The 12,764-nt window shown below is 49.2% G+C and overlaps 1 protein-coding gene across 2 annotated transcripts; it reads right to left on the reverse strand.

Annotated features, from left to right (window-relative positions):
• Positions 1-1,793: 1,793 nt before the first annotated feature.
• Pebp1 (phosphatidylethanolamine binding protein 1) lies at positions 1,794-6,629 on the reverse strand. Of its 2 annotated transcripts, none has more exons than XM_021162224.3 (4): positions 6,413-6,629; positions 5,180-5,289; positions 4,763-4,863; positions 1,794-2,612 (listed from the first exon to the last, which is right to left on the reverse strand). In XM_021162224.3, exons 1-4 carry the CDS (start codon positions 6,545-6,547, stop codon positions 2,395-2,397), a joined length of 564 nt encoding a protein of 187 aa, XP_021017883.1. In that variant the 5' UTR covers positions 6,548-6,629; the 3' UTR covers positions 1,794-2,394. The 2 variants fall into 2 exon arrangements, with proteins under 2 accessions (XP_021017883.1, XP_085693209.1); XM_085837083.1 differs by having other exon boundaries at positions 4,763-4,859; positions 5,176-5,289; positions 6,413-6,627.
• Between the last annotated feature and the right edge of the window lie 6,135 nt (positions 6,630-12,764).

The following is a 12,764-nucleotide window of genomic DNA, read 5'->3' on the forward strand; positions in this document are numbered from 1 at the left end:
TAAAGGAAATCAGTGGTGTGAACCTCGGCAAAAGCAAAGCACGGATCAAATGTGACTGGCAGCCCTAACTCAAGACCTACTGCATAAAGCAGGGCTTGGAAGTTAAGTGCCTAGAGTCAGTGAGATGGCCCAGTGCATGAAGGTGTGGCAGCCAGACCTGGATCCCCAGAACCCACAGGTGGAAACAAAGAACCACCCACCACAGACTGTACTCTGGCTTTCACGAGTGCTGTAGCATACAAGTGTGTTCATGTGCACACGTGTGTACATCTACACTAGTTATCTACACTAGCTACATAGATAAGAGAGATTAACTTTAAAGGACAGGCGGAAAAGAAGGCTGAGTGGCTAAGAGTGCACTGCTCTGCAGAGGACCTGAGTTCAGTTCCACCCACCTCCAACTCCAGCTCGAGTATCTCACACCCTCTTCAGGAGTCCACACCTACCTTTGCTTGTTTTGCACGCACACACGTGCGCACACACACACACACCCCACAGTCTTTCTGGCTTTTCAAGACAGGATGTCTCAGTGTAACAAGTCCTGGCTGTCCTGGACTCATTCGGTGGCCTCAGAGATCTACTAGCCTCTGTTTTCCAAATGCCAGGATTAAAGGTGTACGTCACCAGCCGGGCGTGGTGGCGCACGCCTTTAATCCCAGCACTTGGGAGGCAGAGGCAGGCGGATTTCTGAGTTCGAGGCCAGCCTGGTCTACAAAGTGAGTTCCAGGACAGCCAGGACTATACAGAGAAACCCTGTCTTGAAAAAACCAAAAAAAAAAAAAAAAAAAAAAAAAAAGGTGTACGTCACCTCACCTGGTTAACTTTTTTTTCCAATGTTCATATCACGACTTAACTCTCAAGGATGTAAAGTTAACGTATATTTTGTTTCTTCTGGAAGAAAACCCACGCCAGGAGCTGCCATCAAGGAAGTGTTGAAACGGAAGACACTTTGCAGTTTCTCATGTTCTCTGCTCTTCCAGGCAGTGTGAGGGCCACGGCCCAGGCCACCTAGTGGTGCTTTCCCTAATTGTGATAGCTCAGCAGAGACAAAGCTTTCTCTTGCTGGTCAGGTTGGTCACAGGAGCACAGAAGCAGAAGTAAAGCAAGTCTGATTCTCTTTAAAATGGCATTTATTGTGCTCATCCACATATCACTGTGTGATGACTGAAGTAAGATTTCAACTTGCTGCCGGGCATGGTGGCACACACCTTTAATCCCAGCACTTGGGAGGCAGAGGCAGGCGAATTTCTGAGTTCCAGGCCAGCCTGGTCTACAGAGTAAGTTCCAGGACTTGAAAAAACTAAAAACAAACAAGATTTCAACTTGCTGACGTAGGTTTTCTCCTTCCTCCTGGTCCTGGGCATGACGTATTTTCATGCAATATTTCCACTTCAGCCCCTCAAATGCTGGGATCACAGGCCCAATCCACCATTTCCAGGCCTTCCTAAAGCCTGGGAGCCTGGCTTTTGGTGGTGTTGCTGTTTGGTGGTGTTTTAGGGGTTTTTTTGGTTTTTTAGACAGGGTTTCTCTGTGTAGCCCTGGCTGTCCTGGAACTCACTCTGTAGACCAGGCTGGCCTTCAACTCAGAAATTCGCCTGCCTCTGCCTCCCAAGTGCTGGCCCAAATGCCTGCGCCACCCAACCTGACTCCTTTGTGAGCACGGCTGCCCTGCCCTACAGATCTCTAGAAGAAGAAACGACAGCACCTCCCTGTGGCCAGCAAATCACAGCCAGCTTACCTCAGAGGGCTTTCACCCTGCCCAAAGCCAGACGCAGGAAGGAAATACCCGCATATCTGAATGCAATGCCTTTTTATTTATATTTGACAAGGAGGATCAACACACTCGGCAGCTCAGGTGACTTTTGCTTACCCCACTGAGAAGCAAGGGGCTTAAGAGGGTCTCTCTCCACAGCAGCACTGTTCTTTAGAGGAACACTGATACCTACGCAGCCACCTGATCTGGACAGTCAGGGATCAGCTAAGATGGGAGTCTTGGGTTGTCTCAGTTAGGGGGACAGAGCCCTTAAAGACCCCACTGTGCCCGGTTCTGGACAGTTTCCTTGTTCAACCACTCACAGACACCACTAGCTCCAGCTCTCCTCTGAACCTGATCCTGGCGGAATGTTTCCTTTTTCAGAGCTGCTCTTTTTCTATCAACAACAGAATGACTCCATCAGAACATTAGACCCCTCCCCAGATGGAACCTAAACGCAATCAAACAGAACCTGGGATGGGACTATCCAGAATCGTAACGACTGGCAGCAAGCGGGAAGACACCCTAAACCTCTACCCTAGCACAGCTAAGAACTCCCAATGAGAGGGTAGCAAGGGGGCGGGGGGAACGGCATGCTTTACACAACTTAACAAGGCTGTGGGGGCCCCTGTGCAGCACCCTTACTTCCCTGACAGCTGCTCGTATAGCTTGGGCACATAGTCATCCCACTCGGCTTGGTAGCACGTGCCCGCCACCGGGGCTCCCAGGTTATACTTCTTGCGGAAGGTCTCCACCTTGAACTTGCCGCGATTGTCTCCAGACTTGTTGCTGAGAATGGGCTCGTCGCAGCTCAGCGGCTGTTCCTGCTCGTACACCAGCCAGACGTAGCGGTGGAGACCTGCAGGGGAGGCAAGTACCAGCCAGCCAGTCAGGGTGGGGGTGGGGGTGCGCTCTGCTTGGGACCGCTCTTGCCTTGACATTCACAAATCTTCAGCCTGGTTTTCCCGCACAGCACAGCATAAACCATAGTGTAGTGGTGCACACCTGTAACCCCATTTCTTGGATCAAGAGTTCAGGATTACTCTCAAAGTTCACATACCCTGAAAGTTCAAGGACAGCCTGGGCTATGTGAAATATCTCAAAATCATATGGTTCTTAACGGCTTTTTAAAAAGTTATTTACGTGCCAGGCATAGTGGCGCATGCCTTTAATCCCAACACTTGGGAGGCAGAGGCAGATGGATTTCTGAGTTCGAGGCCAGCCTGATCTACAGAGTTCCAGGACAGCCAGGAAACACCAAAAAGACAAAAACAAACAAAAAAAAGCTATTTACATGTATGAGAACATAATGAGAGAGAAACGGCCACCATCCGTCAGAGTGCTCCACAAAGAAGCTGCAGTCCCACACCCGTGTCACTGAGCTGCCAGGCTGCACAGACTCACAGCAACCTTACCCGGGCTATCAGAGTACAACACAGCCATTTTGGAGGACTCCAGAGCAATTCCTAGACCTAGGACATCTACGCAAGCACAAAGAAGTACAATGGAAACCCCTGCTTAGGAATACAGAAAGCACACAGTGCCTCTATTCATAACACCCACATCCTGGCTACAGCCCAAGGACCCAGCGAGAGGAAGGCTGGACCATGCAGTCCACGGTCACAGGGAATACTAATTGACAAAAGGGAACAAACTTGTAACCCAAGCCAGCATCAAGATAAGTCACACTGTGAATACTCACCAGATGCCACACCCCGCCCGTTCTGCCCATAGGCACATGGGATCCAAAGTGACCCATGGAGACCCAATTCAGAAAATGCTGAGCTCCAGGGGGGCAACAGGGACCAGGCCACCTCTAAGATATTCAAGGTGACAAGAAGAGCCTCCATCTTCCTGAGGTGTCCAGATGTGTGTGCCTCAAATCCTCTGCCTGAAACCTTCTGAGCCACCAGTTTATCACGCAAGCTAAATCTTCCAAACACCTGAGAGCTGCTAGGGTTTTATTCTTCAAACAGAGCACAGCTCCGACTCCAGAGAACTGCTCTACTCCCCAGTGCCTCCCGCCTGTAATTAAATTACCTTGCTTTTGTAGGTGCCCTGGAGAACCTTAAAGAGTCCCCAGGAAACTTATCTCTCTATTCTCTGATGAACACTGAGAGGCCTGGAAAGCATCTGGAAGCCTCTGGGCCGACGGACACAAGGTGAGCCGTGAGCAATGGCCCTTTTGTCCTTACTGGACACTCGTTATCCCAGTCTGCTCTCTGCAGGACAATGCACGGAAGTTGGCATCCTGCCAAGCATCACCCACCACCACGGTGGCCTTGTTCCAGTGAAAGGAAACCGCGTATAACAAGCAACCTGCAGTAACTGTGTCTCCCACCAGCTTCGGGGTGCTTATGAGACTTTGGGAGCACTGTGAGGCTCGACTCTCATGTTCCATGTCAATACAAAACACAGAAAGAGAATGTGTGAATGTGAGTGTGTGTGTTCAATGTGTCTCACTACAGTCTTCCAAATCTTTACAAAGTACCCAGACACATTTTGGGGAGAAAGGGAGAGTTATAGATATGAAAGGCAATCTTTGGCACTAGCATGAAAAGTGTTTGCTTCTTGTTCACAGGATCAGAAACTTCCATGATCACCCATAGCAGAGATTACATAGAGATTAGAGGAGGGTCAACTTCGTTTGGCCCACAGAGCCCCCAGCAGTCCACTGCAACCCTTCCTGCCCTCTGTGTCCAGGACACTTGCCAGCCTGGCGACAGAGACCTTGTCTAGTATGAGGCCCTGGCTTTGATGTTTCAAATCCACCACAAATCATTTACAGACCTAGCTCTCTCCGAGTCCCAGAAGTGGTTCTACAGAGGGCCTACCCAATCAGAACCAAAGTTCCAGCACTGACTGTACCAGAAAGGACTTGCCTGAGGGGAAAACAAGCAGGCTTCTGCCGTCCTTACAGTAAGGCTTGAAAAGAACCCAGTGGTAGCCACCCCCGCCCTGCCCCATTCGACCCCCCCCCCCCAACACACACACACAGCCTTTACTTACCTGTGCCACTGGGAGGCCCGGAGCCCACATAATCTGAGAGGACAGTGCCACTGCTAATGTCGTTACCCTTCATGTTGACGACCAGGAAGTGGTGCCACTCCCTGCAGAGACAGAAAACGAGGGGCTATGAGCACCAGACACCTAGGACATTCTCAAGCTGGGCAACAACAGGCAGATGATACACTGGGAAGCCACAAGCAAGCATAAGGGCCTCACACCAAGAGACCCTGTTCCCAGGGGCCTGAGGTTATGGCTCGGAGGGGGGGGGGGGTCTCAGCCTGTGCTGCACGAGGCCCAGGGCTTTCTCCCCACTACTACAAAATGACTGTAACCTCAGGAGGTCCACGCATCCCTGTCCAACAGGGACTTCCGTATCCGGATGATAGATAGCCTCTTCCCATCTTTTCCCCAACTGGCCTGAATTTGGGATCCTTCCTGCTGGGAGCATCGGGGTCTGTGAGGACCAGGGTGTAGAGTTTCCCAGGATCAAGGCCGTCCCATGAAATGCTGCTGGGCCTGTTCATAACCTGTAGGAAGGAACCAGTGTGGGGGTAAAAATCTAGAAATGCTCTCAAAACTCAACACTCTGCCACCTTATAGTCCCAAAAGGTAAAACATAGGGTTATTATTTTTATTCGCTTCTTTTACTACCAAGACAAAAAAAATAGTTTATAGCAGTTTCACCCATGCAGATTAGCGGCAATTCCCAAGTATAGCTGCTACTAAAAGCCTGAAGCTTGGAGCTGGAGAGAATGCTGGGCTCCAAGAACTCTTGCAAAGGGTAGACATTTCCTGGCAACTCCAGCTCCAGGGGACCTGATGCCTCTTGTGACCTCCACAGCTCCCTGCTCTCTCACACACACTCGCACATAATTAAAAACACAAGACGAATCTTAAAGAGCCAGGAGTCTAAAAAAAATTTTAATTAAAACAAAACAAAAAACCAGATGTGGTGCACGCTTTTAATCCCTGCACCGGAGAGGCAAAAGCAGGTAGCTCTCTGTGAGTTCAAGGCCAGCCAGGGCCACAACAGAGACCCTACATGTAACACACGCACACCACGCCAGCCTCGACAAACACTTGCCCTCGTTATTAACAGAAAGTGGTGAGACAAGGAAGTCCGACGGTGGCAACGGGTCCTCCTCCACAACCTCATTGGGGGTCCTGAGCTACCTAACGCCTTTAAATATGATGGCCAACGGTCTGCTTGGGGCCAGCTGAGGTGTAATCTGCCTACGGAAAACGAGAGCGGCCAAGGACACGTACAAAGTTTGGGACAAGGGAGACCGGCCAGGGCTCCGAATGGAAACCTCCCAAGTCACCATCTCAAACCCTGCGCTCTAAATATCTAAAGAGAACGGTTAGACCCAGTTTCTCTGAGCTTGGAACCGCTCTGGAGCGTCAGCATCCCACCCCCACCGCCACCCCCACGAGCAACACAGGTTAATGAGAAAGCGCTGGCCGCGGAGTCATTAATAAAGTGCGGGCTGCTCCCTGGGGAGGTGACTGCAAGCTCGGGACATTCGAAGGTTACAGAAGAGGCTTTCGGGTGACGCTCCTGTCCGGTAGCTGGGGTTTACAAAGGCTGAGCTCGAGGCCTGCTCCGCCCCGCTGTCCCCCGGTCTCCCCCGCGGCGGGCCCACACCGTACCTGGGTGGGCGTTAGCACTTTGCCCAGCTCGTCCACCGTCACCCCGGCGTAGTCGACTCGCAGAGCGTGCTGGGGCGGCTCGTCCACCTCCTGCAAGCACAAGGGCCCGGCCCACTGGCTGATGTCGGCGGCCATGTCGATGGAGAGTTGGAAGGCACGCGCACGCCGAGTCCCGAGCGCTGTTAACGTAAAGCGCTTGCGCAGTAGACTGCCGCCGCGGGACCAACCGCAGGTCGGGTCACGCCCCTTCGCTCTCTGATTGGCTGAGCCGGAGCTGGGCGGTCCGAGCGCCAGGGTCACTGCGAAGCTTCGCGCGCGCGTGGTGCCTGCAGGCCAGTGCGTGCATGGCTGTGGTGCAGATTAATGTTGCGACTTCTCCTTTGCTTTTGAAGGACTCTTTGCCCCATTTCTCAGTTCCCGGAGATAAGGCCATGCTTTTTCCCTAGCATTTCTTCAAACGAGCCAGGTTTCTTCCCTGCGTTATCTTTTGTTGTTGTTTTAAAAGTTCTTTAAATGCCAACGAAATTCAACCTCCCGGGAATCAGTGTGTTGGTTGGGCTTAACTGGGGAGTGCAGTGACTCCATAGCAGCAGTTCTGCAAGTTCTGCACATATGATGGCCTTCCATCGCCGCCTAAATGCCCACACCAGAAACTCTCATCAATTAATCTTCCAACTGTTGTGCCTGTAAATTTGGGCAGAATTGCACGCACATGGTTGAGAGGAATGGCTGGATCTTGGTTGAGGCTTCAATGACAACTCTGCCTCGTAAGAGTGAATGTCGATAGACTACAAGCCCCATCTTCACGGTGCCTTCAAGTAGCAACCGCTGAGATCCTGAAGGGCCGGAACAAGGCCTTTTACAGAGAGTGTGACTTTACAAGACAAAGTGGAATTCAGGTTGCCAGTCGATAGCTTCAGAATGTGGGTATCTTCTGGGGGGCTCCCAGATCATCCCAGGGGTCCTGAAAGAGAAATTGAAAGCGTGATTGACAGGACCAGACTGAGGGAAGGTAAGCAAAGCTGGACCAGCCATCGCCAATTTTGCAGTTGGATACCAGCAGCCTCCCAAGACTGGAAGCAGTCAGAAATGTATGAACCTAGGTTTTTACAGTGTGTAGCTAATAGAATACTCTACCCTCTAGGGGCGATATGATCCCTGATTTGTTTGCTGGTTTGGGGTGTTGTTGTTGTTATTGTTGAGACAGGGTTTCTCTGTAGGCCTGGCTGTCCTGGAATTTGCTCTGTTGACCAGGCTGGTCTCCAACTCAGAGCTCCACCTGCCTCTGCATCTTGAGTATGGGGGTTAAAGTCCTGTGCCACCACACCCAGCTCTCACTGATTTTTTTTCACTTATTTATTAATTATATGTGGGGGGTTGGGGGGAGATACTGGACATGCCTGCAACAGGTCCAAGTATAGAGGTCAGAGAAAAAATGTGAAAGTCCATGTCTCCTTCTGTTGTACCACATGGTGCCAGGGGTGGACCTCAGGATTCTTGTAAGCTCCAGGAAACCCACTCAGATCTACATCTCATGGATCAAATGGACTCCATCCAAAAAGTACCCCTGTCAATCAATAGCCTAAGTTCCCCACCTGTGGCGTATTCTAAAGGGTGGGATTCCTCCCCAGGTCCCTAATTTTGAGATTCCCCTCCCCCAGCCACCAAGACCATGGGCCTAAGTGTTTCAAACTTCTGAACCTACATAACTTTGTTTTCCCAGGTATTTGTTACAGGGTTGAGAATCTGACTAAAACAAAAATACTGGGGGCTGGTGAGATGGTTCAGCAGGTAAGAGCACTAACTGTTCTTCTAAAGGTCCTGAGTTCAACCACCCATGATGAGATCTGATGACCTCTTCTGGTGCGTCTGAAGACAGCTACAGCATACTTATGTATAATAGTAAATAAATTTAAAAAAATACTTCTCAAAACTGCATATGAGCTGGGCATGGTGACATGGGCCTTTAATCCCAACCCTTGGGAGGCAGAGGCAAACCGATTTCTCTCTGTGGCTTTTCAAGGCCAGCCTGGCCAAGTTCCAGGCTAGCTAGAGTTATATAGTGAGACTCTATCTTTCAAAAAGCAAAAAAAAAAAAAAAAAGCTAAAAACAAACAAAAAAAAATGTGCATTGACACTGGACAGCCAGGGCTGGAGCGATGGCTCAGTGGTTAAGAGCACTGACTGCTCTTCCAGAGGTCCTGAGTTCAATTCCCAGCAACCACATGGTGGCTCACAACCATCTGTAATGGGATCCGATGCCGCCTTCTGGTGTGTCTAAAATATAAAATAAACAAATAAATCTTAAAAAGAAAGAAAGAAAGAAAGAAAGAAAGAAAGAAAGAAAGAAAGAAAGAAAGAAAGAAAGGGAGAGGAAAAGGAAGCTGGACAGCAGATGATTAAGAGGTTAAGAACACTTGGTGCTTTTCCAGAGGACCTAGGTTTGATTTCCAGCATGCATGACAGACAGCTAACAGCTACCTATGACCAGCTCCAAAGAATCAGATGCCCTCTACTGGCTTGTGTGGGTACTGCACACAAACACACACACATAAAGAACAGTGTTCTTTTTTTAAAGATTTATTTATTTATTTTATGTATTTGAGTACACACTGTAGCTGTACAGATGGTTGTGAGCCTTCATCTGGTTGTTGGGAGTTGAATTTGGAACCTTTGCTTGCTGCGTTCAGCCCTGCTCACTCTACTTGGCCCTGCTCGCTCAGGCTCAAAGGTTTACTTATTATTATAAATAAGTACATGGTAGCTGTCTTCAGACACACCAGAAGAGAGTGTCAGATCTTTTTACAGATGATTGTGAGCCACCATGTGGGATTTGAACTCAGGACCTTCATAAGAGCAGTCAGTGCTCTTACCCACTGAGCCATCTCACCAGCCCAAGAACATTGTTCTTTGAGCCAGTTGTGGAAGACTATATCTGCAACACTAGTTCTTAGTAAGCTCCAATAGGAGAAGATTGATTCTAATTTTAGCCTGGGCTATATACACTGTTTTTTTTTTTAATGTAAAAATAACACCGTTTTTTAAATTTTTTCAATTATTTTGTTTTGTTTTTTTTTCAAAATAAGGTTTCTCTGTGTAGCCCTGGCTGTCCTGGAACTCACTCTGTAGACCAGGCTGGCCTGGAACTCAGAAATCCGCCTGCCTCTGCCTCCCAAGTACTGAGATTAAAGGTGTGTGCCACCACTGCACAAATTCAATTATTTTCAAAGTGTGTGTGCATGTTCGTATGCGTGTGCGCGCGCACACATGCACACACAAGCCTTTGTGATATCTGAGGAAGCCAGAATAGGGCATAAGATTCCCTGGAGCTGGAGTTGCAGTCAGCTGTGAACCTTCCAAAGTGGATGCTAGCAAGTGAACTCTTGTCCTTTGAGAGAGTAGTGGGTGCCTTAATTGACCAGCCATCTTTCTGGTCCCTAAAACATTTATTTTAAAGCAATTGCCTGATGTGAATGACTTGCGAATTGTGTGGTCTGGAGTTAATTGTTGAATATAGAGGTTTCTCCTTTCCTTGCTCATTCACCAGCTCCGAAGGCTGCTGAAGCTGTAACCCCAGCAAAGAAGTCTCCATGTGGCCCGCTATGGCGAGAGAGTGGCTCGAGCTGTCTCCAGCATCTGGGACAGAGAGAGCATTGCCTTGCTTGAGCTAAGGAGCTGGGTATCCCTGTTTGTGTGCATGTGTGTGTGTATGCAGGAGCCTGTAGAGGCCACAAGAGGGAGTCAGATCTCCTGGAACCTGTTTGTGGGAATCCTCCTGTTTCTCCAGAACCAGAGACATGCCCTAAACCTCCCGGTAAAGATACAGCGGTGGCGGGGGTGAGGTCTAGGGAGCCTCTTGCAACAAGCACAGACTCTCAGTGCTTGCTGGTTGTTCCGAATACGATTCAGTATGTTGTCAGTCAGTTATGTGCTACTGTAACCTGTGACAATCAAATTATCAGGAAGAAAGGGTAAGCTGTGCTCTGTCTGTGATCAGGTGTTCCCACTGCTTTGGGGGTCTGCAGTGACACAACCCAATGTAGCAGACAGTGTGTATCAGGGCAGATGAAGAGAGAGAGAGGACCAGGGTTATACAATCCCCTTCAGGAGATATGCTACTAATGATATATGGGCTGCGGTCCCAGCCTCTAGCACACTGGCCCCTGGGAGCCATTTAAAGTAAAAATGATGAAGCCGGGATGGAGGGTAGGGTGGGAGCAGATGGAGAGTAGGGGTAGAGAGTCAGTCAGTGTTTGGCTTATTTGTTGCTCTTGCAGAGGACCTGGGTTTGGTCCTGAGCACCCAGATGGGTAGCAGCTCATAACTGTCTGCAACTCCAGTTGCAGGAGAGCTGACTCCTCCCTCTTGTGACCTTTACAGGTTCCTGCACACACACACATACAGGCCTGTGCACAGGTGTGTGCGCACTCACACACACATAGTGAATATTAAAATGAAAATTATCGGCATAGGATGTGGCTGGAATATACAACATCCACTGCGGAAAGCAGATATAGTGGTGCACCTCAGAGAGCCCAGCACTCTGGATGTAAAGGCAGGTCTGAAGTTCAAGGTCATCTTTGAAGGACTACTATGGGCTACATGAGACCTGACTCAAAGGGGGGGGGGATGGCGGCGGCGGGGGGGGGGGGGGTATTAAAATTATAGCATGTGTTAAAACAAGTTGGGAAGCAGCAAGAGAAAGATTGATTGATTGATTGATTGATATGTATCCAATGCCTGTGTGCTTTTTCTGGGTTGTCATCTGTCGGCTGGTGCGTCCAGCCTGGGGTTTCATTAGGCTCTGGTTGTGGGTAGACGCCATTAAACCTGAGGACTGTTTTGATTGGTGGGTGGGGTGTGACGTTCCTTGATACGGTTGGTCAGCCAGGCGGCTCCTCCCCAGGAGTATTGCCTCTGTGCTTCAAGAGAGGTTTCAAGGAAATAAAAGCTCTGTGTTCTCTGGGTGTGTCCACAATTGTAAGCTGCCACTATGAGGCACAGAGGTTTGAGGGTGGCGACCTCTGCACACAGGAGCTGGCTGACTCCAAGGACCCAAACTGAGCTGTGGTTTGGGCATTGCCTTCTGGCTGGTCTCTTGGATTCCTACTTCTTGGGATCACTGTGTGTGTGTGTGTGTGTGTGTGTGTGTCCGTGTCCATAATAATCTCAAAGCTGCTGAAAACATGCCCCATACTCTCGCTGGCTTCTTTCAAAAAAAAAAAAAAATCTTGAAAAGAATCGGGAAATGTATACATTTCTTTTTTTTGTTTTGTTTTTTGTTTTTTTTGTTTTTCGAGACAGGGTTTCTCTGTGTAGCCCTGGCTGTCCTGGCACTCACTTTGTAGACCAGGCTGGCCTCGAACTCAGAAATCCGCCTGCCTCTGCCTCCCGAGTGCTGGGATTAAAGGCGTGCGCCACCACGCCCGGCTTACATTTCTTTTTGAGACAGGCTCAGGCTAGCCTAAAACTGGCTGTGTAGCCTAAGCTGGCCTAGAACTCTCCATCCTTCTTGTATTTAGTTGGTTGTTCAGAGACCCAACCGCTCAGCTCTGTACTGAGCTCAGTCCCCAGCCTCAGTTAACCCTCTAGAGCGGCGGATCTCAATTTGTGGATTGTGATCCTTCTGGGGGTCACATACCAGATACCCTGCATGTTGCAGTTTTACATTGTGATTCAAAACGGTAGCAAAATTACAGTTATGAAGTAGCAACAAAAATAATTTCATGGTTGGGGGTCACCACAACATGAGGGACTGTATTAAAGGGTCACAGTGTTAAAAAGGCTGAGAGCCAGGGGCTTAGACAATTTTTTGAGAGGTCCTGGGTCAGCAGGAGACCCAGCAGTGTCATGGCCAAACTGCCCAGTCACAGATAGCAGGAGGTGACAAATCTGTGTTGTCTTATGGCTCAAAGTTTGAAGTGGTCTTCCCACAGCAGGGGGGACTCCTGCAGCTTGCAGTCTGCAGGTTCCATCCAGACTATGAACTCCACAGAGGGAAGGCATCGATACCATACCCCCAATTCTTGTGGACTGAGCTATGTGGCCAACCCCAGCTGCCAGCTTGTCTGTCTTTAAAAAAAAAATTTTTTTTAAGATTTCTTATTTTAGTTATATGAGTACACTGTAGCTGTCTTCCGACACACCAGAAAAAGGCATCAGATCTCGTTACAGATGGTTTTGAGCCACCATGTGGTTGCTGGGAATTGAACTCAGGACCTCTGGAAGAGCAATCAGTGCTCTTATCTGCTGAGCTATCTCACCAGCCCTGGAATTTTTTTTTAAGGGTTCACCAGTGTAATTTTATCACAAACAGCCATCAAATAATGAGTTTATTTGTGCTCTAAAATAA

The sequence above is a fragment of the Mus caroli genome, unplaced genomic scaffold (assembly GCF_978045245.1).
Source record: "Mus caroli unplaced genomic scaffold, Mus_caroli_1 scaffold_4, whole genome shotgun sequence".
NCBI lineage: Eukaryota > Metazoa > Chordata > Mammalia > Rodentia > Muridae > Mus > Mus caroli.

What these genes read in the sequence shown, in the direction of transcription:
- Pebp1 (XM_021162224.3), bottom strand. Translation starts at nt 6,547, where the DNA reads ATGGCCGCCGACATCAGCCAGTGGGCCGGGCCCTTGTGCTTGCAGGAG. An exon ending in AAGTGCTAACGCCCACCCAG is followed by an intron (nt 5,290 to 6,412) that starts GTACGGTGTGGG and finishes TCCTTCCTACAG; the next exon opens with GTTATGAACAGGCCCAGCAG. An exon ending in CGGGCCTCCCAGTGGCACAG is followed by an intron (nt 2,613 to 4,762) that starts GTAAGTAAAGGC and finishes CCTCCCCTGCAG; the next exon opens with GTCTCCACCGCTACGTCTGG.